The sequence below is a fragment of the Mytilus californianus genome, unplaced genomic scaffold, assembly GCF_021869535.1.
Source record: "Mytilus californianus isolate M0D057914Y unplaced genomic scaffold, xbMytCali1.0.p SCAF_4, whole genome shotgun sequence".
NCBI classification, from domain to species: Eukaryota; Metazoa; Mollusca; class Bivalvia; order Mytilida; family Mytilidae; genus Mytilus; species Mytilus californianus.
The window spans coordinates 110,936,894-110,960,980 of NW_026262690.1; the positions used below are offsets into that span (position 1 = coordinate 110,936,894).

The 24,087-nt window shown below is 31.0% G+C and overlaps 1 protein-coding gene across 2 annotated transcripts in view; it reads right to left on the reverse strand.

Moving 5' to 3' along the window:
• LOC127739135 (uncharacterized) overlaps positions 1–24,087 on the reverse strand; it is a 157,243-nt gene that overhangs the window by 125,611 nt on the left and 7,545 nt on the right. Inside the window, exon 2 of one of the 2 annotated variants that reach the window (XM_052250726.1) lies at positions 22,789–22,867. In XM_052250726.1, the coding sequence (XP_052106686.1) occupies positions 22,789–22,867 (79 nt within the window). Of the gene's footprint in view, positions 1–11,770; positions 13,264–22,788; positions 22,868–24,087 lie in introns of those variants that run through there. The other variant, XM_052250727.1, reaches the window with a different exon arrangement.

The following is a 24,087-nucleotide window of genomic DNA, read 5'->3' on the forward strand; positions in this document are numbered from 1 at the left end:
ATTTTGGACATTATTTTTGGACAAAATAGCTATGAGCAACAGCTTTATATACCAAAAAAGTTTTATACATACATTAACATCATTATAAAATAAATTTTGTAGCAAAATATCTTTTTAGATATTGATTGATGCTCATATCTAAATAATATTTACAAGATCTCAGACCCATCTCAAAATTAAGCTATTTCAGCATTTTTGTAGTTTTGCATTAAATTCAAAAAATATTTGACACCTAAATTAATATTAGTTATAAGCAAATACTATGAATAATGATATATGTCAGACGGATGTGTTATAAACATCTGAATGGATGTTATTTGGTAGATTGATAAGATTGATAATACTTTTTAATTTTCGATTCAAGCGGCAAAAATAATGGCCTTATCATGCCTTCTCTTTTCATTTTTAAGGCAGATCAGAACATAGGGACAAGAATAAGCCTCAGGAATAGGTTTGAAACAAGAAATCACAAAAATGCAATTCCTTGAAAATATTCCATTTTCAGTACAATTGTAATACTTATTGATGGGTAAAAGATTAAAGACTGATTGGGTGTTATTTACTTAATGTCCAGCATGAAATATGGAAGTTAAACAAACAACAATCAATCAATTATCAATATAAAAAACATATAGTTGAGTTGCTTCCCCTGATCAGATACAATGGTCTCACAAATGTTTTGTACTTTGTTAGACTGCATTAATCTATTCAAAGGTTGAGATTTTATCTTGGTAAAAAAAAAAATCATATTATTTATTGAATTTTTCAAAGGAACAATGGGTGTGAGCAAGTGCAATTTTTATTTTTATTTTTTCAATGATCAAATATAAAAAAGAGACATTCATATTTGGTATGATGCAGGGTTCACAGCAATATAATGATTATAATTGCTGTTTTTGTGGTAAAGAAATCCTTTAAGATTATACAAAATAGGACCATTTATTCAACCACTTAATTGCTTGTGGTGTATATGAAATTATTTTTGTTTTGGTTAAAAACTTTCTCTCCCGTAACTTCAAACTGTATTTAATGAAAACTTGTTATATCCATGAAGGAAAACACGATTATTTCATAAAAAAAATGTTTATGTCACAAACATTTCAGTACATGTATAACTAACCATCATTATATTTTTTTTTTAAAGAACCAATGATATTTCATTGTCTGAAGATTATAACTCCTGTAAAATATGAATAAAATAAAAAGAAATTCAATAAAACAGCAATCCTGAACTACAAAAAAGTATCTTCAAGCATTTACAACATGTATCCCCCAACTTTAGACTACTGTCTATATCATACAGGAGGATGAAGATGTTTTTATTTTCCTTTAAATGGGCTCACAAGGAGCAGAGTACATATATCAGACATTGTGTTACAACAAAAAACAATAAGGTGCAAAGTTCAATCTTATTGAACATATGTAATCTCTATCTCTATACAATATGTCAATCTTTACATCGTTGAAAAATTAAAAAAGATGTGAATAAAATGTTGTGCACATTAGCAAATAAATAAAAACCTTGGAACAACCTAAATTTGACATAAAAAAAAGTTCAGAACTTTCTGACCGAGTCCTATCGTACACTGACCCTTATAATTTAAACATCAAGCCAACGTGTTCCTTTGAAATCTGACTTTGTAAATAAACACCTTTACATATATATTATACAAAATCAACACTTTAAACAGAGAACACTTGAAATTTCTATTCAATATACAATGAATTTAAACATCAGATGTATGAAAAAAAATGTTGAAAGTTATACCCTTCAATCTATATAACATCTATTTATATTTTCTAAAATTCATGATGATAAAGGTATATCATTTCTTATCAATATTATATTTGATTGTTTATTACAAAACCGCTTCCCGTTATTTGAGAGCATATTTTGATTTAATTGACATTTGAATGAACATGTGAAAAGTATTCAGTAAATATTAATTTCTAGTTATATATATATATCAATTACAATAAAACAGATTCACCAATTTATCAAAATTATAGCAAATTTGCAGAATCATCTCATACTACTAAGGGGTGTTTATCGACCTTGACTACCCATGAGGGTGACGGTCTCGCACGATCGGTGAATTTTCTCGTTTCTTCGAATGTTATGTAATGTTCTGACAATCTTATCATGAAGATTAACTTTTTTAAAGTGAATTTGTATCGCAATTATATCAAATATTGGATTTGCATATCCTCATACTCAAAAGATGCAATAATAGCATACATAAGTTGAAAATGCTCTTTAAAGGGGAGATAACTCAAGATTAACAATTTCATGTACAATTTCTTGATTAATAAAATGTCTCAAGTTTTTACATTTCACGAAAAACCTTAAGTTTTTACTCTTCTAGGCAAACTAGGCAAAATTCACCTTTAATAGTTTTGGCTGTACTTTTGCATTCTACTGGGCATACTGCTAAAAATGTTTGCCCTTATTGTTAATGAAGATTGATATAGAAAAGTACTTTAAAACCAATCATCATTCATTATAAGAGGTTTCTTATGACCACAAATTTAGGTTTTTATATAATACATTTTATAAAACCAATGCATGTTCACCATTACCCTATATGGGTAAGCTAAACAAAAGTTGTTTTCCACATGTACAAAGGCATAAGGTATTTAAGTGATCAGTCTTATCTGAAGGTCAGTGGTTCTCTCCAGCCACCCTGGCTTCCTCCACCAATTAAAACTGACCGCCACGAAATAGCACAATAGTGTTGAAAGTTGCGTTAAACACCAATCAATCAATCAATCAATTTATGTCTAATTCATTTTTTTAAATGTGGAATTTAGTACTGGTTGCAGATCTTTGTTAGTTTCTGAATTTTTTAGACTTCCGACAATTTAAAGCTTATATATTTATAGTTAAAGTTTCTAATCATATTGTTTATGTGCTATATGCCTTCTTAGAGCTCTAATTTTGTGAATAACAACCTTTCTTATCTTATAGACATTTCTATAAATTGTTGAAAGACTATGTTGACCCTTTGGTGGCCTTCAGCTGTTTTCTGCTCTTTGGTCAGGTTGTTGTCTCTTTGACACATTCCCCATATCCATTCTCAATTTTATGTTGACCTCTAGATGTCTTGTGCAAGTTTGTGTCACTGGGTTGCTGTCTCAATGATGTATGTGTCCACACACATCCATTTATTCAATAAAATGTGTATATTTTGGGTTTGATCCATTTATCTATTATACATATATTTACTATCAAAATTAGTAAATAATTATATATTTTCATTCGACCATCTAATTTTTGGACAGGACATCTCCAAGTCACACATACACAGTATGAGGGTATGAGTGGGGTTTACAGAATAAAGAAAAATAGGCAAAAAAATACATAATAGAGAATAATGGGGTGTTGAAATATAAAGAATAGAGAATAATAGACAAAATAAATAAAGAATAAAGATAAGAGGTCTAAAAAATTAAAGAAAAAAGAAACAAAGGAACCCGTCCAGACCCTACCCTATGTCAATACATGGGCCAGATTCTGCTTTTCTGAAGGAAACTCAGACCCAATTTATTTTTACAATATAGATAATCTAAAGTACATTTTGTCTACTTCTTTGTTGTCTAATAGTTCAAGAGAACTGTAAGTTTATTGATCTTTAAAGCTTCATGGCTAAATAAATTAGGCAAAATACTAATTTAAAGGAAAAGAGTTTGATTGTTCAAAAGATTTACACTTCACTGATAAGTCAGACATAAAAAGATTTCAATCAACTGATGTGTAATTACTTTAGTTTATGCGGTATTGCATCACAAGACTGGGGACTTTATCCGGTGAAGAATTTCAATCATTTACCTGAGGGAAAAACAATCTCTCAAAATGTCACAGATGATTCGTAAAAAAATATTTACCGATAAACTGATGGATATTCTAAACCATTGCATCTGACAGTAACCTGAATCACTTCACAATATTATAATTATATATTCGCAACCCCTATTTTTTTTTACAAACAATATAAAGATGGCAAACTTAAGTATAACGACCAGTACGATAATTGTAATATTAAATTTCAAAAAATAATATGGGTGTGATTATAACACGATATCAAATTATCTAACTTGTTAAAAGTTCATAACAGTAACTAAACCGTGGACGTCTGTCAAAAGTGGTCTATCAGGACTCAGGCAGGACTACAATTTCCTCAAAGCTCAAAGATATACAGTTCAGCTAGACAATTTCATGCTATTTTTTTGTTGAAACAAAAAAAAAAAAAATCTAAACTTCAATAATGTTTTTTAACAGCAAAAGATTATTAACAGAAAGGGGAGCCCAAAAGTGTACATGACATTTCTATGGTTGAATCCTCTGACTCAATTTTATTAACAAAATCTAAAGATTTTTTACTGAAATTAAACCACAACATATCATACAAAATGTCCAATAGACAAATTATACACCAGATGTCCTCTCTTTAGACTATGTCTGTGTTAATTACATTCTTTAATTTCACAATACCACTTCCTTTTTTTGTTATGTTTACCCCTAAGCTATTAGTAGCATTCAGATAAGTTTGGTATAGCTATGATGACCTTGCATGTAATTTTAGAACCCCACAAAATAGTTAAAACTTTGACTATTATAAATTATAATTACAGTCCCTTTCAATTTCCTGCATTATCCTAAAGTTAAATCAAGAACATCAGTTAAAGCAAAAAAAAAAATGTCATCAGCATGTTGTTTTCATTAATTCTTTATCGACATAATGAATAATTAAATATCATTAAATATTCTGTGAAAACAGAATTCTGACATATTATGTTATATAGATATAGTCTGATATACATAAACAAATTTTTTCATAAATAATTGCAGTTTGAAACTTTAAGGCAGAGCAGATTAATTAAACATCTATGCAAAAAGTACAAACCTCTTAAGACCAGGAGAATATAATAGACAGGAATTGTTTGGGGGATAATGGGGGACTGCAATATAATAAAAACTTCTTGTGGGGTTATATAACAAAGACAATTTTCTTGTGGGGTAATGAAGAGGTTTATAACATAGATATTACTTGAGAAAATATGGAGGCACTACTTGCAATCTTGTGGGAAAAGAAACACTGGGAATGCTGATATTAATATAATTTCAAGAGGCAAGTGTAATGTTTGGTGTTGGCCATAATCTGCCAAAAAGGCAATAAATGAGATTTTAAAATCTTAGGGGACTGGGGTTATTCTCTTCTGTCGTCATCACTGCCCCTGCCCTGATGTTTTTGTTTGACTTTTCATATACATAATCATCAGACCATACTTGTACCCTTGTTCTCCGTATGTATAAGTTTATAGTATGAACAGGAAAAGATTATTATATTTTAAAATTAAGATGTTTGCAGTACATGTATACCCGTCCATCCTAAGCCTCAGTGCAAATATGTGTCCTGGCACTCAGTATTTTTTTAATATCATCATCATATCATACCTCCATCCCCAGCCTCAGTACAGATGTTTGTCTGATTGTTTATTTTATTATCTGACACAAAGAAGATGTTTATAACATTGTCATATCGTATCATACAGCTGTTTTACTATGTTAATTATAGAATCTTGTATGATCTCACCTAATGTTCTCCTTCTTTCAATCTCAGCCTTGTTTTAGATCCAGTCAAGCTTTGCTATTATCTTCCTTAATTCCAGATTTACTCAACCTTTTCTTTGATTTATATCTTTTAATTACATGAAAATGTAAAAATCTCAGCTTGATTTGCTCTTATCTTTTTTTTTTTAAATCATCATCCCTTCTCACTGAAATACTTTGAAAGTTATTTTAGGTAAAAGAAAAGAAGCAAATTTGGGGGAAAAGAAACGTTAATAAACAACATGCAGTAATCTAAAATCTTAAATTTGGTAAAGAAACCATTTAATTATAAAAATTGTTTATTTTTGTACTTTCTAAGTTTAAAAAAAAACTTGAAACATTGAAGTATAAAGATTTTCACCAGCCTCGTTTGTGAGCTATTTTAGAAGAAAGGAATAAAAGGAAATGTGGGAAACTTATCAATGAGACACCAACCCAACCACAAAAACATTGAATCTACCAACAACCTTAACAAAATTAGAAAGAAAAGTAAAAAATCCTTTGTACTCTTCTTCCTTAAAAGTCTCAATGGAAATTTATTTGTGTTTTGAGCACATGATTTTTGTAAAGATCAATAATTTCAGGTTCACATATTGACAGCTTTAACAGCTTCAGTTTACAATTAGGTTTCACCGCATATTTCTTTGCTGATCAGGTGGTGAGATGTCAGTTCATTGGAACCCCCCTCCCCAAAAAAATTAAAATAATCATGATAAAGAAATACAAGTAGATGGAAATTTAGCTGGAATCCCCCTTCTTCAACTCAACTTTTTAAAAAAATATTTAGATCCATCCAAACTTGTATTTCAACCAAGGATTTGTATAGCAAGAATACAGTCTATTCAAACAGTGCACAAAAATTCCAATCTTACTTACTACTCAAGTCCTTGATTTCAACAAATTAGACCTTTGAAATTCTTTACAAATCATGCCATTGACACAAGTTGTCCCCTCTTTATTTACTTATTGTCCATACATATCAAAGGTTATAAATCTGATTAACAGGATAAGTTTTATGGGGCCTACTATAAACTTATGTAAGGTGACAATTAGATGTCTTTATTGAGACATTTATCACTTAGATACTGGGTGTAAACAGTTATCTAAAATTGACTGAAAATCTAAATCACCAATCACTTTTTGTAATAAAGATCATCAGACATTGCTGAATAAGTATCTTATAAAAACACCAGCTGATCAACATTTATAGATAAAGATATACATGTAGTTTAATTTTACAGAAACATCTAATTTTTTTTTACAGATAATTTGTCATGGTTGTGTCTAGACTGGAATTAAGCATTTATTTCTAAATGCTCTTATTTATTTCTGAACTATGGGTTAGGGATGCAACTTCTTTTTTAGCATTTTTAAATAAAAACATAAAATAAATAATACATTTTCATAATAGAGAAAGTGGAATAAGGGTCTTTCCAATTTATTAAACTCATGAACAAAGGGAGTTAACTCTAAAATTATTTCTTTCTTTATTTCTGATATAATTCATTCTCTTCTAATGTAAATAAATAACAAAGATAATGTTACAAACACCTGTAAGATATCTCAACTTTATTATCTGTGGTCAACAAGTTCATGTAAATAAAATATGCATCGCACCTGTGGGACATGTGGTCAATGACAGGTAAAAAATGTATTGACATCACACCTGAATGAGTAATTTATCTATGGTCATTGACAGCATGTCCAGGTAATATCATTACAACTGTCATTAACTTGTTATCTCCACATAAGGTATGCATTAATGAATATTCAAATATGTGTTAATGAATATCAAAAATATTTACCGTGACAAAATATTCAGCAAAAGATGACCTCAATATACTGTAAACTCAGAAATTATTGCAAGTTTTTGTTATTGCGAATAATGTGACTGAGTGAGTATAGCAATAATAAGAACTCGCATTCTGAAATCTGACACATAAAATTGTTTGCGGCTGTTCCTGTAATCGCCATATTTTTTCTCACAATTTGGTCTGTCATGTCGAAATCACAATAATAAATGTATACAGTAAGATTTACAGTAAGATATCTGCAAGGAATATTCAAAATATTTACAGCAACTAATGATCCCTGTCTCTTCTCTGTGGTGACAAAATGTTCAACAAAATAGAAGCTAAATATATGAGAAGCAACTCATGGAACAGTCACAAATGGCGGATTCAGGTGGGGGCGTGGCTGGGGTGCGCCCCCTAACATCTGCAAAGCATGGGTTGTCCTCAGCTTAATAAAAAATATTTCGATAATTTTACCTAAAAAAAATATAAGTTTGCGCCCCCCCCCCCCCTCCCCTAACCTAAAATCCTGGATCCACCCCTCACATCAATACTGGGACCAATAGATTACAAACAACCACCTAATATAAATATAAAGAGTTTGTGATGTCAATGAGAAGGCAATTGAAGGACACAAATAACCCAAAAGTATCTCAGCTCTTCAACAATCCAACGGTGCCCATACAATATCTATCAAGGTCTAAATCATTCAGAGTGGAAAAAAGTTACTATCAAAGATCTATGATCAACACTAAAATCTAAAAATACAAAAAGCATTAAGATTTGACAAAAGAGAACTAGGTACTGGTTTAAAACTAGTTTCTTTTCTTGGGACAAAATATTTTACAAAAGATAACCTAAATAACATTACAGGAAGTAGACAATCTATAGGGATAACAAAATACTAATCCCAATCTCTTTTCTGATGACAAAACAGCCATTAGATGAACAAAACAAACAAAACATTCTCTTATCTGGGTACAAAAACATTCATGAATAAGAAGCTAACTATATCCACAAAGAAAACACAAACTATCTTCTTATCTGACACAATCATTAAAAGGACAAAAATTTATCAAAAGAACTAATAATCTTTAAGAAAAACAGTCCAGGTCATGTGACCATTTTTAAAACATTGAACCACAAATTTGACATAACCTCTTCTAGACCAACAGCCTCTTGAAATGTCAATTTCAGTGCCTATTTACAAACAAACATTTCATTCTATCAATAAAACAATGAGATATTTTCGGTAAAAATATGAGTAAAAGGAGATGTGAATTGGATGTAGATGAGACAGAGACCCGAGACATGAAAAAAAGTCTATATGGCAGATTTGGTTTAAGTATGAATAATTATACCAGCTTAAGGTATTATGTTTAACTACATAAATTCAATTATAACTTCTCACAGAGACTAAAAAGACAAAAAGAGTTACTGGTAGTTGAGAGCTGTAATTAGACCTTCAGCATAACAGATAGTGTCATTTCATATAACATTTTCTTTGCAACGAGCTTTAAATAAATACATTTGATTGATTGGTGTTTGCTTTACACCACCTCAGCACAGAGCTTTAAATAAATACATTTGATTGATTGGTGTTTGCTTTACACCACCTCAGCACAAAAAGGGTATATCGCGACATATTGTTAAGATAGCTACCAATTGTTGACCTACAGATGCTATTTAGTTATTTTTAGCGTTCAGTTGCTGTCTAATTGACGTTATATTCTACATCTTCTTAGTCATATATCAAAAAAATAAAAGCACTAACACTTAGTCATATATCAAAAAAATAAAAGCACTAACAAATAAATTCATTGGAGTTTTATTTCTAATCTATTATATTTTACTAGCAATGAAGTTAGCAAGAAAAAAAAAGTGGCTGGTACCTTTTGGTGTGTCAAATTTTGGCACTGAGCTTCAATATATGTCATTTTGATTTAAGCATAAAAGAATTCTTTGTTCAATTCATTGTTGTTGACAAGTAAAGACAAACATCTATTTGATAATAAGAAGAAAGAATAATCTAAAAAAAAAAAGTCAGTTCATATTTAATTGCAATATTTTTTTGACCAGGAAATATTAATTAATATTTAGATTTTATTAATTTTGATATTATTACAATATTCTGTTAATCTAGTCATCTAGTACACGAGGCCATAAATTAAACTGTTACACTGTTAGATGATCTTATCTTCCTAATTATATAATTAGCACAATTGTTGGGTTTTTTCTTATCAAATGTTATACAGTATTATATTTTTAATAAGATTTATATAATATCAAAAAATATTCATCTCTTTGGGGGGGGGGTTATGGTATTTTCCTAAAAAAAAGTATTCTGGTCCCCAATTTGATGAAAACAAATATTGTGGTCAAGCAGATTCATTTTCAGAGTCAAAAAATAATTTGATTGATAAGTGTCGTAAAAACTAAAAAAAATGTTCGTGCTTTGCGTGAAAAAATGTTTCTGACTCAGACGAAAAACCATTCCCCCCTTGAAGTTAAAAGGTTACTCCCTTAGCTTTCAAGTCATTTGCTTTGAGTGTTTCTATAAGGTAAATCCAGAAAAGTACTTCAGACACCAAATCAGAACAACCTGATCAGCTGCAGTGATTTGATAGCATAAGTAAAGTCCAGTTTAAATTGCATTGAAGGTGCGTTTGAATATGATGATTTAAAGAGGTGTATGTATCATGTAGACCTTCTGGTATGTCAATATATTTTATGCATCAACAAGGAAATTAATCCAAACAATAAATCCTGGTAAAACTGCATCGAAAAGATAAGAGGTAAAACAGGTGATAATCATCTGTTTCAATACTGGGATAAAACAGCTGACAATGCCTGTTTTAATGGATCATCTATCACTTTATTCATTGTTCTGTATTTAATGCACAGGTCTTTATTTCACTTTACTCCTAAGTATTATCCAACCTATTGCATGCTGAATTATGTGCGTGCAAACTATCAAAAATACAAAGCTTTTAATTTTGTATGCCAGACGACAGACACGCTTTTTGTCTACATTAGACTTATCAGTAACACTTGAATCAAAATAGAGAAGATGGATGCTTAGGGACTTATCATTTTTTACCTGGGAGGGGGGCTGGTCATTTTGAAATCAAACATATAAAATTTGCTTGATCCCCCATAATGTTTCACTCTTTTTATTTTATCCCCCCGCTTAAAAACATTTAAAAAATGTGATCCCCCCTCTATTAAACATGCCAAAATTTCAACAAGCAAAATCCTCCTTTTCCACTTACAGAAAAAAAACTTGATCCCCCTACATTTTGACCAGCCCCCCCCCCCCCTCCCAGGTAAAAATGATAAGTCCCTTACCGCTAAGCAGCAAATAACACAAATGACGTTGAATTTATATGAATGTAAACTGCTTTAAGCTGGACTGTGCACACTCTTACTTTTTAAATACTGCTGCAAAAGAGAAGCGAAAGATACCAAAGGGATAATCAAACTGACATTAGTCAAAAACGAACTGACAACGCCGTGGCAAAAATCGAAAAACGACGCGTAAACATAACACAACATATTGCAAGGTGGATAATATACTGTGGATTCACTTATTTTCGTTGGTATCAATTTTCTTGGATTACGGAACAATTATATTTTCATGTATATTTAATTTCATGGTTTTGCCAAAGTCTGCATACAAGCCTATAGCAAATTTGTATTTCGTTAAACATTTTAATTTGTGGTTCCCCTTTACCCACGAAATCCACGAAAATTGGTACCCAACGAATAATAATGAATCCCCAGTATATCACTAAAAGAAACATATGACCATTGATGTCTTTTGACAAACATTCAGTATTTTTATCATAATTTCATGCCTATCCAACTTTTTCTTTAAAAATCTGCAGGTAAGTTTCTATTTAGTTCTGATTCCAAAAGAGAAATTTATTTTTATCGTAAATTCAAGTTTTTCAAAAATTGAATTTAATTAAGTTTCAATTTCTTTCTCAGAAAAAATTTCACTCCCCTTAAACTAAAAATAATTTAATTTACGTTTCTAAAAATGATTGGACACTTCTACCTCAGATAACAATTTATTTGAATTATCTAAATCCAGATTTATTTTAGTTTTATAGCACTTCATTTAATCTTTTACTCAATTTTTATTTCAGTTTTACAGCAGTATAGATCATAATCATGGCAGATAGACACAAAAAAAATGACATCTGTCTACAGAGGTTTCATTTTCTATATGAATACTCTCATAAACTTTCATGCCTGTATACAATACCCCCATAAACTTTCAAACTTTACAACCAATATTTTTTCAATTTAAAAACTTGAACATCATTCCATACAATTACGTATAAATCATTAACAAACCTACCTTGTCTAGTTCCGTGTTCCCAAAATGTCTATAAATAAAACATCGTCAACAAATTGACTAATAAAATTTTCCAGTGAATTGAATGTTTAACTCAAGCTTGAGTAAATAGGAAATTGTGCAAGTCCATATCTTAACAACTTTTTCCAATTTTTTTATGTATTTAATAAATTCATTAAAGTTTATATCTACAAGGTAAATAATATAATCCAGGTAAAAATCAGCTGTTTATGATAGGTACAAATACAGGTAGACAATAGAATATCCCTCTGGCAGGTTGTATTGAACCATAACAATAAATACACCAATATATCTGTACTCAAGATACAATCTTAGGTCAACAGTGATCCCTTTTCTTTTCGACTTATCATGTAACCATACCATCTTATACTTTACAATATAAAGTCAATTCTCGACTCCATGTCTAACATACTTCAAATGTGAAAAAAGAAAAAATTCTAACTGAGGTATATGATATTGTTAGAAGTAAACTGACTCTTATTTTTGTGAGTCTGTTATAATGAGAACATGAACACCGAAAGAACAACAATCCCACAATATAAGTGTCCAAAATCTAGAGTAGATACCTTCGCTGTGGAGATTCCTTTGAAATCCCTATATTTATTTCTTTTGATATATTAATTTTTACCTTCTTTTGAGCCCCTTCTCTATATCTTGCTCCCATGTTTTTCTTTTTTAACTTAACTTTACTTAAACCATAGATGTATGCTTAAACCTTTCAAACCAGCTCCCTCCCATATATTTGGCCCTTATTTTTTATTCTACCTATTTGCCATAACATTTCAGATGCATACCCTTAACTGGTGCCCTCCACTATATCTGGCCCTCATCTTTTATTACACCTGTTCACCTGAACTTCACCATAACATTTCAGATGCTTACCCTTAACTGGTGCCCTACCCTATATCTGGCCCCCTATCTTTTATTATACCAGTTCACCTTTACATTTCAGCTGCATACATTTAAATGGTGCCCTCCCCAATATTGGGCCCCTTTTTTTTTGTATTGTACCCCAGTTGAATTTCAAAATTTCAGGTGCGTACTATAAGTGCATAAAATTTACATTCACACAAATAATTATTCCAGCTGTCAAACCATCTCAATACCTGATATCCTCAGATAAACACAATCTACCCCACATTTTATTCTTTTTTTCTAGTCACTAAAGATGTATATTTGTGTTCTAAACAGAAACCTGAAAACATTTATTTTCTCACCAATAAAGGCTTACCAAATTTGTCACACATCTTTACTCTACATAATTACAACTATAGATGTATAGAATTTGTACAATAAAAGATTTGTTATTAAATATGTCAAACTACTGTGTGAAGAAAAGATACTGGTATAGCAAAACTGAAAAAGAGGTACATCTTTGGGGAAATGGTTATATGATTAATGCTGAAATGACCCCTCATTTACTAAACTACTGAAGATTTATTTGTTTCCATGGTAACCATGATTTTGGGGTTTCATGAATAGTTGGTAAGAAAAGTTTTTGTATCCTATTTAGGATCTTTTTCCTCTGTTGCACCTCTTAAGAATAAGTTGAATTTCAAAAAAATACATGCATAATTGCTTACAACCACTTCATTTGAACTCTGGTGGATAGTTGCCTCAGTGGCAATCATACCACATCTCCTTATTTTTATTTATCTTTTTTAAGTCCTGTAAATTGTTAAACTTCATGTTTTTTGCTCAGGATTGCTAAATCATTTTCATGGGACAAGCCAAGATTTTCATTGTTATCATGGGACAAGCCAAGATTTTCATTGTTATCATGGGACAAACCAAGATTTTCATTGTTTTCATGGGACTAGCCAAGATTTTCATTGTTTTCATAGGACAAGCCAATATTTTCATTGTTTTCATAGGACAAGCCAAGATTTTCATTGTTTTCATGGGACAAGCCAAGATTTTCATTGTTATCATGGGACAAGCCAAGATTTTCATTGTTTTCATGGGACAAGCCAAGATTTTCATTGTTATCATGTGACAAACCAAGATTTTCATTGTTTTCATGGGACAAGCCAAGATTTTCATTGTTTTCATAGGACAAGCCAAGATTTTCATTGTTATCATGGGACAAGCCAAGATTTTCATTGTTATCATGGGACTAGCAAAGATTTTCGTTGTTTTCAAGGGACAAAACAAGATCTTGACATTCCTAACATGCTGAGAAGGTTTAACTCTCCAAAAATGGTGTATTTGGTTTAAGGTCTTAATTCCTTCAATGAACATCTTGGCTTGTCATATGAAAACAATGAAAATCTTGGCTTGTCTAATGAATTCAATGAAAATCTTGGCTTTTAACATGAAAAAGTCACAAATCACTGATAATTCAATTTGAGAAAAACCATTGGTCAAACTAAGTTGCAGTAAATCAAAGTTTAGTATAAGTTAGTTCCAGTCTAAGAAAAATACCATTTGGAAATTTGAGAAATACCAAGTAACACAAAGTTTCAAAATTAAGTTTTATCTAAATAAAGTTAATAAAATACAAGATCAAATAAAATAACAAATACTGAAGTCAATTTGATGCACCACATAAAAATATAAAATAAGGAGATGTGGTATGATTGTAAATGAGACAACTATCCAACAGAGTCCAAAATGACCTGAATCAACTGTTAGCACCTATGAAAAAACCCATATCACATAGCATGCACATTTCAAACAGATTGAATGATTATTATTGTGTAATGCCACTTTCATCACTTTTTGCTTAATCATTACGGCCAGTTTTTATTAGTGGAGGAAGTCCGAGTTCCCGAAGAGAACCACAAATCTTCAACTACAAATCAAACTGACAATCCTACTAAATAAATAAATATACCAACAACCTAACAAAATTTGAAAATACTATCTGTAAATCTCAGTCATGAGAAAAATTACTATAAATTCAAAAATTTTGCAAAGTTTAGTGAATAATGTGACTGGACGAGTAATGCAGTAATAAGAACTTGCATTCAGATATCTGATACATACACCTCTATGCAGATTTTCCTGAAATCGCAATAATTAATCTCTCATTTTTGTCCATTCTTAAAAACTCGCAATAATAAATGCACACAATAATTTCTGAATTTACAGTAACCACACCAATAGTCAACATTATGTATTGGATTTAAAGACCAAACAGCCTATTGTTTATGCGCATCAACTAACGCAACTTGGTAGTGACATAAAAGCTCTATGACGTTGTTTCTAGCAATGAGAAAACGTCAAATTATAACGTCCTATTTCGCGTTTTTCATGGATTCCAACATGGTGTACGCTTTGAAAAAAATACGTCTTCCAAGAAAAGAGGAATTAATTGTCGCGCTGATATCTAGTGGAAATTAAACACAAATGGACACAAATGAAACTACACTATATTTAACCTTCGTTCTAATAAAAATGATAAAATATAAATTTTGAACTCGACTTTTTGCATTTACCCCGATCTGCATTTCATTTTTATTTTCTTTCACTTGCGTAGATTTTGTCTTTCATTCGCGCCGATTGTGTACAGGTAAATTATAGGTGAAAGTTATTGTTATGCCCCATTTATTATGCCCCATTTATGGGCATTATGTTTTCTGGTCTGTGCGTCCGTTCGTTCGTCCGTCTGTTCGTCCGTTCGTTCGTCCGTCTGTTCGTCCGTCTGTCCCGCTTCAGGTTAAAGTTTTTGGTTAAAGTGTTTGGTTAAGGTAGTTTTTGATGAAGTTGAAGTCCTATCAACTTGAAACTTAGTACACATGCTTCTTATGATATGATCCTTCTAATTTAATGCCAAATTAGAGTTTTGACCACAATTTCACGGTCCACTGAACATAGAAAGTGATAGTGCGATTGGGGCATCCGTATACTATGGACACATTCTTGTTTAATTTATCATGTAAACCTCTTTTGTTAGCCAGTTGTACATATGTTATGAATTATTTTAAAGCACTCCAATAAGATCACTAAAAACGTAAAACAATGAATTATTATCTGTTCTTGCCGAGAATTTGTATGCCACACATCTGTTTCTTGTCATTTCATCTGTTCTATACTTGTTGTACTTGCCAACAACGAAGTCCATCTTTTTCTTGCTTTTTTTTCAACTTTCTCGTGTCAAAACGAAGTTCACGAACAATATGACCAAAATTATCTTAAAACATAAGGAAACACTGTTTATTTCCATATATTACCAGTATAAATTCTAGGTTTTCTACATGTACAGTGTACATATATTTACTCGTAAATTAAATATAGTATCGGGCTAGTGATAAAAAAATATAATAGGCGCTATTGAAGGAATCAAATCAGCGCAAATGAAAGATCGATTTTTTTTTTATTGCGAACCCAATGAAAGTTTTCCACAGTGCCATCTCTATCTTGACCAGGTATTTAAACTTTTGCAAGTTCACCTGTCCTATTGAATAGATACAATAGCTATTGTTCTCTGTGTAGTTTATTCTCTGGGACCTTTAAATTTCTTCTAAGAGAAATCTATCATTCATTGATTAAATTACCTGAGTAAAAAAATTTCTTATATATAGACAAAAATACTGTTTTTATACTCATTAACTGCGTGTGATGATGTAGTTTTTCAATATTAATAATATATATTTTCATTCAGTTTAATATAAACATTGATTCAATCATAAAAATTTGATTTCTGACAAAACTTTCAACATTGTTCCTTTTAAAAAAAAATTTGTTTGACATAAATAAGAACTTGAAAATAATGATGTTTCAAATTAAGATCTTCTTAAATGTATTCTATAACTAAACAAAAAAAAATCAAATTTCAATAGGAACATTGATAAAACTTTTGTTAGAAATCAACTTTTTATGATTGAATCAATGTTTATATTAAACTGAATGAAAATATATTATTAATATTGAATAAATACATCAGCACACGCAATTAATGAGTATAAAAAAAGTATTTTTGTCTATATATAAGAATTTTTTTTTACACAGGTAATTTAATCAATGAATGATAGATTTCTCTTAGAAGAAATTTAAAGGTCCCAGTGAATAAACTACACAGAGAAAAATTGCTATTGTATTCATTCAATAGGACAGGTGAACTTGCAAAAGTTTAAATACCTGGTCAAGATAGAGATGGCACTGTGGAAAACTTTCATTGGGTTCGCAATAAATCGGATTAAATCTCGTACGCCTGTGTAACTTTACACTGGTAAATTTTAATGTCTTACGCTTATAATTTGAACTTATGTGATTTTCAAATTGAGTATTCAGAAGGTTAGGCCGATAAACAATAATTTCTAGAAGTTTTGACATACTGGCAACGTATGCATGTAACTTATTGCTTGACGATTCTCGTAAAATAATGTCCGATCTCGCAATGAAGTTAAAATTTATTTATACTGCTAAATTGACAAAATCTTATGACAAAGGTTCATTGTCGTTTGTCATTTGTTTCATTTCAAAAAAGTAGAAATGATAAAGATTTCGCCTGATCTCACTGAAGCTTACAGCTAATTTACTAATGCATGTAGAGCAACACTTTGGTTAGCTTGCTTGCCTTGTTTATATATTTTTTATAATTATATTGGGATAACGTCCAATTGAATTTAAATATCATATATACAGTTTTACATACCTATATATGAAGATGTCACTCTTAATTACAAAACTTGAATAAACATTTATACAAACAAAGCAAGGAAGCCAACCAAAGCTTTACTCTACAAGCATTATGAAATAAGCTGTAAGGCAAAACATATTATTAAAATTAATACTCAGCAAATGTGAATTAAAATAAAAAAATTCGGTGTTTAAAACTAAATTGTTGTAAATTTAACTAATGACAAAAACAATTGCTCCAAGAATAATATCCAACATAAAATTTCTCACTTTCTTTAAGCTACAATGACCTGAAAGATTAAAAACAAATTTCGATTTTTCAATGCCGGCAACAACCTTGTCTTTGTTTTAATTCCCAAAATAAGCAATTTAGATTCATAATATTTTATCCTGTTTTGAGAAATCTTACATTGTAGTTTTTAACAGAAAATTATTTCTAAATTAATTTTTGAATTAAAAACTTTTTGTATTTTATATTTACTGTCTCGTTTATTCAAAACACGTGAGGTAGTAATAACAGGGATTGTATTTTATGATAGGCTAAATGGATGTATAACGTTTTAGAATCAAAAACTTTAATTCATATATTATACCTATAATTTTAATTTCCTCAGTATATCTTAAATATTCAGAAATAATGAATTCACAAACTAGATGGAATAATTTCTATACGTTCGTCTTAGTCGGGAAAAATAATGGTATTAAGAAGTCCGTCGATGCTTATGTTTGTCCGTCTGTCAACAGTAGCGAATGAGTGCGTTAGAGCAAACTTCTCAAATAGTCTGTAAGTTAGCCAGTGCAATAATTTTGCTAATGAGGGGCTGAGGACAAAAACAGACTTTCCTAACAAAAGCGGCGTAAAAAGTTATTTCAAACAGTTTTTCATTCCGACGTATGGTGATTCTGAAGGTTAATAATGTGCGGCAACAACATCATGAGATCTGATACTGATACATGCATATTATCTCTTGTATTACCGGATAATAAAGTTGGTGAATGTAGTATTTTTTGAAATTTAAATGTGGGGTTTCAAACGCCCAACTTGCGATTTTTTTCAAATAGTGCGCCGGCAAGGAAAGCTTGTACTATGACGTCAGATTCAATGTTCTGAAGAAAGACAACTCTTTTCTTCAAAACGAACGAGAAAAAAACATGAAAATTACTCATAACTTTTTTGAAAGGTCGGTGACATACACTTTTTTTTGCTTTAATTTGAAGAGAACGCATGGCACTTTCCTTCTTGAAATTTTTATGAAGAAATCACTGGTAGATATTTTTTAATACTGGAAACGTTTTTCATTTTTACGTTGTTTTTTTTGGCGGGAATGAAATAAATCATATATATTTTTAAAGATCAAAACAATAAGAGTTTTAAACTCTTGAACCTGTATTTGATAGACACAAATCTACTGTTTAACGTGAAACAAGAATTATGCTTTTAGGTTTGATATAAAGGATTTTTTTTAGAGATAAGATAACAAGCAATTATCATGTTAATATTAGGGAAAACACGAAACTGAGGTTGCTATAGTGACAAAACTAAGTCGGTGACCCCCAATATTTTTCATCATATTTTGTTCCTCAAATCATGAAATACCTCCACACAAAATTTTAAGGAAAAATCACTGGTAGAACTGAATAGGCTGTTTGGTCTTTAAGTTTAAAACACTGAATTTGAGAATTACAAGGTCAAATAAAATACTCAAAGGTCAATATGATGCATAACATGAGCATATAGAAAAGAGTCAGTAAAACTAACATTTGGGAAAACTCATCTTGTGAAAACTCATCTTGTGAAAACTCATCTTGTGAGGTACAAGTCACATTCTAAAACAAGTTTCTAAAAAACCCTCCAAGAATTAAAAGTTTTGCAGGCAAAGTGACTTAGCTTTGTAACGTTAATAATATACTTAAAGTTCTTTAAGTTCTTAAGTCTTTATTCATAAGTTCTAATCCTTGAATAAAAATATACCAAAGTTTGATCTTTAACACAGTAAACAATACAAGAACTTTACAAATCTAAAATCAATACAGACTTCATTCATAAATCTCTAAATCAATGTTACCTTTAGTAAAAAAAAAAATAACGAGTATTTTATATATGTATAAAATTTTACTTTGACTATTTACTTACATTTTGAAAAACAAAACTTCATATAATTTTGAAAAAAAACTAAAGAAAATAATTTTGACAAACCTGGCAAACAGCTGTCCGCGTGTTACTATAAATAGCTTTATATTTTGACTAATATTTAAACCCTCAATTGATCCCATTACTTATAAGATTACATGAATTAGACTCTTTATTTTGTTTCTGACAGACAATTAAGTACAATACTCTAAACTATTAACCTTGTGATTTTATCTTGGTTGTTTGAGAAGGAGCTTGTCAATAATTTCTGATAGTAATACCATACACAACAAAGAATACATGCAAGGAAACATGTATGACACATTCTTATGTACACAAAGTTAAGACAGGTTTTTGTTGAAGGGGCAGATCCAGAGGGGATTGTGCATTTTTAGAAGATTTTCTTATTTTTGCCTGTTGCTCTGATTTATGTTTAGATCCCAATGACCAAACAACCATGTTTTATTTAAAGTTCTGGATCAGCCAACAGTTCAATATTTGGACCCAAGGAAAACACGAATAACACATTAGCTTTCAAACAATAAATTGTTGACACAGAGATATGTCTCGCCTGTTGGCATAAAATTCAGAAAAGAACAATCTGATGGACAGCAACATATTGATTATCAATTCAAAGTTGCTGGACCATGATCTAGAGGCAGGGCCTCAAAATATTTGTCAAACTGATATTTACTGACAGTAATGCAACTTTATATCAAATATCAAAAATCTATCACCAGTAGTTCCTATCAAACTTAAACTTAAGCAGAAAACTTAACAATTAATGACACCGTCGTTGCCGGAAAAGCAATCCCTGTGTCTCGCTTTCCTTGACTTTCGTCGCAGGCGAGACAAAAATTAATATTTTTACACTTCGAAGTGGAAAATCAAGAAACCTCATAATAAGAGTCTCTGTATTAGATGAGAGAAGAAAGTGATGATTTGACACAAAGGTCATGTGATAGTAAAAGAGTCATCTGCTGGTGCATATTTTTCTAAATTTTCAATATTTAAATAGTGGCAAAAAGGGACAAAATTTTCTAAATTGTAAACCTCCTACACATTACTGTTTTCATACTGTCATTTGAGTGTTTAGAATGACTCTGGGACTAATACATGTTTAACTACTGTTCCCAGATGATGTGCACTCATGTATCTCTTTTTTACACTACCGGTAGTTTGTTTATTCTGTTTAAAATGAAACCCTAGGGCAAATAATGGAAATTTTGACACTTATTTTTTTTCTTTTTTTACCAAAAGGAAAGAAACAAAACCTCTACCAGAAAAGATTCATGGTTTCAGCATCAAAAGATCAGTCTCGTCCATCACTAACTCCTAAGAGTCTTTCTTCAAATTCCTTTATCAACTCAGTTCTTATTAAATGTACACCCATTTTAAATCATAAATGACCATATCCTAATGTAAAACCAAAATAAACATCAGCCCGTAAAATTTTCTTAAAATAAAAACCACAATGTATATTTATTTTATGCAACTGTTAAGTATTGTTACAAAAAACTGCTAAGAAAAAAATAATCCTAGATTAAAATTATACAAACAATTTTTAAAATTTTCAACCTGAAGAGAATGCAATATAAACAAAGTAAAAGATAAGAACCCAAAATAAAACACTTCTCTATAAAAATCTTTGAAAGTTACAGCTTTGGTACAGTGTAGACAAACTATTTCATGGCAACATAAAAACGTAAAACAATTTAAATAGCTTCAAATACTTTTTTGTTTGAAATAGATATTACAAACTTGGCAAGGTTCCCACAATGAAAGTTTTAGTTTGAACTGCTGTTAAAAAATCTAATTCTGGTTACATAACACTTCTGGATTAATTTATCATTTTGAAAAACCTTAATCATTCTAACTTAAAACCTTCTCACTGCTGAATATAGAAGTGGACCACAGAAATCAGCTGATTTATTATGAAGGTTATAAAAACTTGTCTAATGATTAAATCCTGTCACAGCTACAGGCATGATATTGATGGATTACGTTAAATCATTTATGTATCATTTATTATACATGTATAGAGGGAGATAACTCTAAGATTTTTTTTGCAATTATGTACTTTAAAGTTTGAGTGACACTGTAATTTTTTTTTTTAAATACATCAACCGCATATCTTTCCATTGCAAGTTCTATAAATAATACACACAAAAAAAAAATCAAGAATTTCATTCCTATTGTGTGACCCTCTGAACATGCAAAGGATAAAGGGCTTTGATTGTGAAATTTTTGAGTTTTAAAAAATTGATAATTAAAGAACCTTAGTGAGCGCGCTCACATACCCCACGTCCCCACATTGTCATTGGAGAAATAAAATAAGTGTAAGAAAATAAAATTGTATCAGAAAAAAAAATTTAATCATAATTTCCTGTCAATATGCACATCTACATAGTATGTCCTTATTATCTACACAGTTTCATGAAATTCTGTTGTGTGGTTTGAGAGGAGTTGCGATGACAAAAGGTTGCAGTAGTATATTGGGCAAATAAGTTCAAAGGGGCGTAACTCCTGGGAAAAAAATTGAATCGTAATTTCCTGTCGATATGCACATCTACGTAGTATGTCCTTATTATCTACACACTTTCATGAAATTCTGTTGTGTGGTTTGAGAGGAGTTGCGATGACAAAAGGTTGCAGTAGTATATTGGGCAAATAAGTTCAAAGGGGCCTAACTACTGGAAAAAAAATTGAATCGTAATTTCCTGTCAATATGCACATCTACAAAGTATGTCCTTATTATCTACACAGTTTCATGAAATTCTGTTGTGTGGTTTGAGAGGAGTTGCGATGACAAACTGTTGCAGTAGTACATTAAAGTAAATAAGTTCAAAGGGGCGTAACTCCTAGAAAAAGAATTGAATCGTAATTTCCTGTCGATATGCACAACTACATAGTATGTCCTTATTATCTAAAAAGGTTTCGTGAAATTCTGTTGTGTTGTTTGAGAGGAGTTGCGATGACAAGAAACAGGACTGACGGACTGACGGACTGACGAACTGACGGACTGACAGACTGACGGACTGACAGACAGACGGACGGGTCAAAAACATTATACCTTCCGCAACTCATTGCGTGGGGTATAAATACCACGTGGATCACTGTTTACATATTACTTGGAAGAAATTATTTCGAGTATTCTTTATTTTGATTAGATAGCATGTTACCCGGATACAGGACGCTCATATATATTTCTTTGTTTCGGGATTCAAGTCTATGCTTTTCTGTTAACCCTTTTGAAGGTTTTAAACAAATAACATTGTATACTTACGACTCTTTGGTCTCCAGGAAGACAGGTTATCAGCACTCAATGACAAGTTTCCTCCACCCTCTGACAGTCTTGACAAGGACTGGAATAGACAAAAAGTTAACTTAATTACGCAATGAAAACACAAGGTAACAAATACACTATTTTCATATTACTGACTTTTGACTCTGGAGTTTATATTTTTATGACAGGTTACCTACTCAGCGGTAGGACATCCTGGTACTAGGTCAAGTAAGAGCAACTTAAAAAAGTAAAATCAAGATTCCAATCAGTACAATTTGGGGGGGGGGGGGGGGGGGAATTAACTCGAAACTTGATTGACTAGGATTTCAAGTTTTTGTGCCAAACGTGGGTATTCTGGCTGGATACTCCAGCCTCCTCAACCGATAAAATCTGGCTGCTGTGATAATAGGCGAGTTTGCTGAAAGTGGTGTTAAACACCAATAATAAATCAACAAATAGTGACTACTACCAAATTCCTCATTTCCACTTTCTGCTCACTCTTTCTAACATATGTTTAATCTGGGGTCTTCTTGTCAGACTGACCAAAGTTGACATTTATCACAATCATATGAACTTAACATTACTACAATATGAACTGTAGACTCTCTATAATCATCAGAATATATGGCATAAAGACCTCAACCAATTCACATATTAAGTGCCAATCTGTCTAAGAATCAGACAGTGGTGAAAACATGACAAACAAAAACCCTCACAACTTTAGATTAATTTAAGTTCAGAATGTATAATGGTGCACGACTATAACATTCGTTATCTTTTCAAGTCTGGTATTTCAAAATATAATTTGGTCGAAATGCACTAGAAATTAACAATTAAGGGGAGATAACTCCGTAATTTGCTATCATTCTACCCAAAAGTTATTTTGATATTTCTTGAATTACCAGACACGCAGAAACAAAAGACCTACAAATTCTTACTCAGGATGCGGGTCACTTCAAAATAGGATGGTTAGGTCGGCAGGTTTTTTTTTGGCCATGTTTTGAGGTTGTTCTCAATTGCCCTTTTCTTACAAAGACCGACACTTAAGTTACTTGCTAGAGGTGGATGGTTGACTACATATTTAATGAATTCCACTAGCAATTATACTGACTGCCATGAAGTTTTATGAATGTACTTAAACTGGCATTAAATCCACACAAACAAGTACAACCTCATGATGTCTTTTGTTTTTTCTTTGTAAATTTAGGTTGCTGTCTCATTAGTACATCATTAATGTCATGATAATTATATCACTAAATAATAACAAGAGTGCACACGCTGAAATGTCTCGCCTTCTTT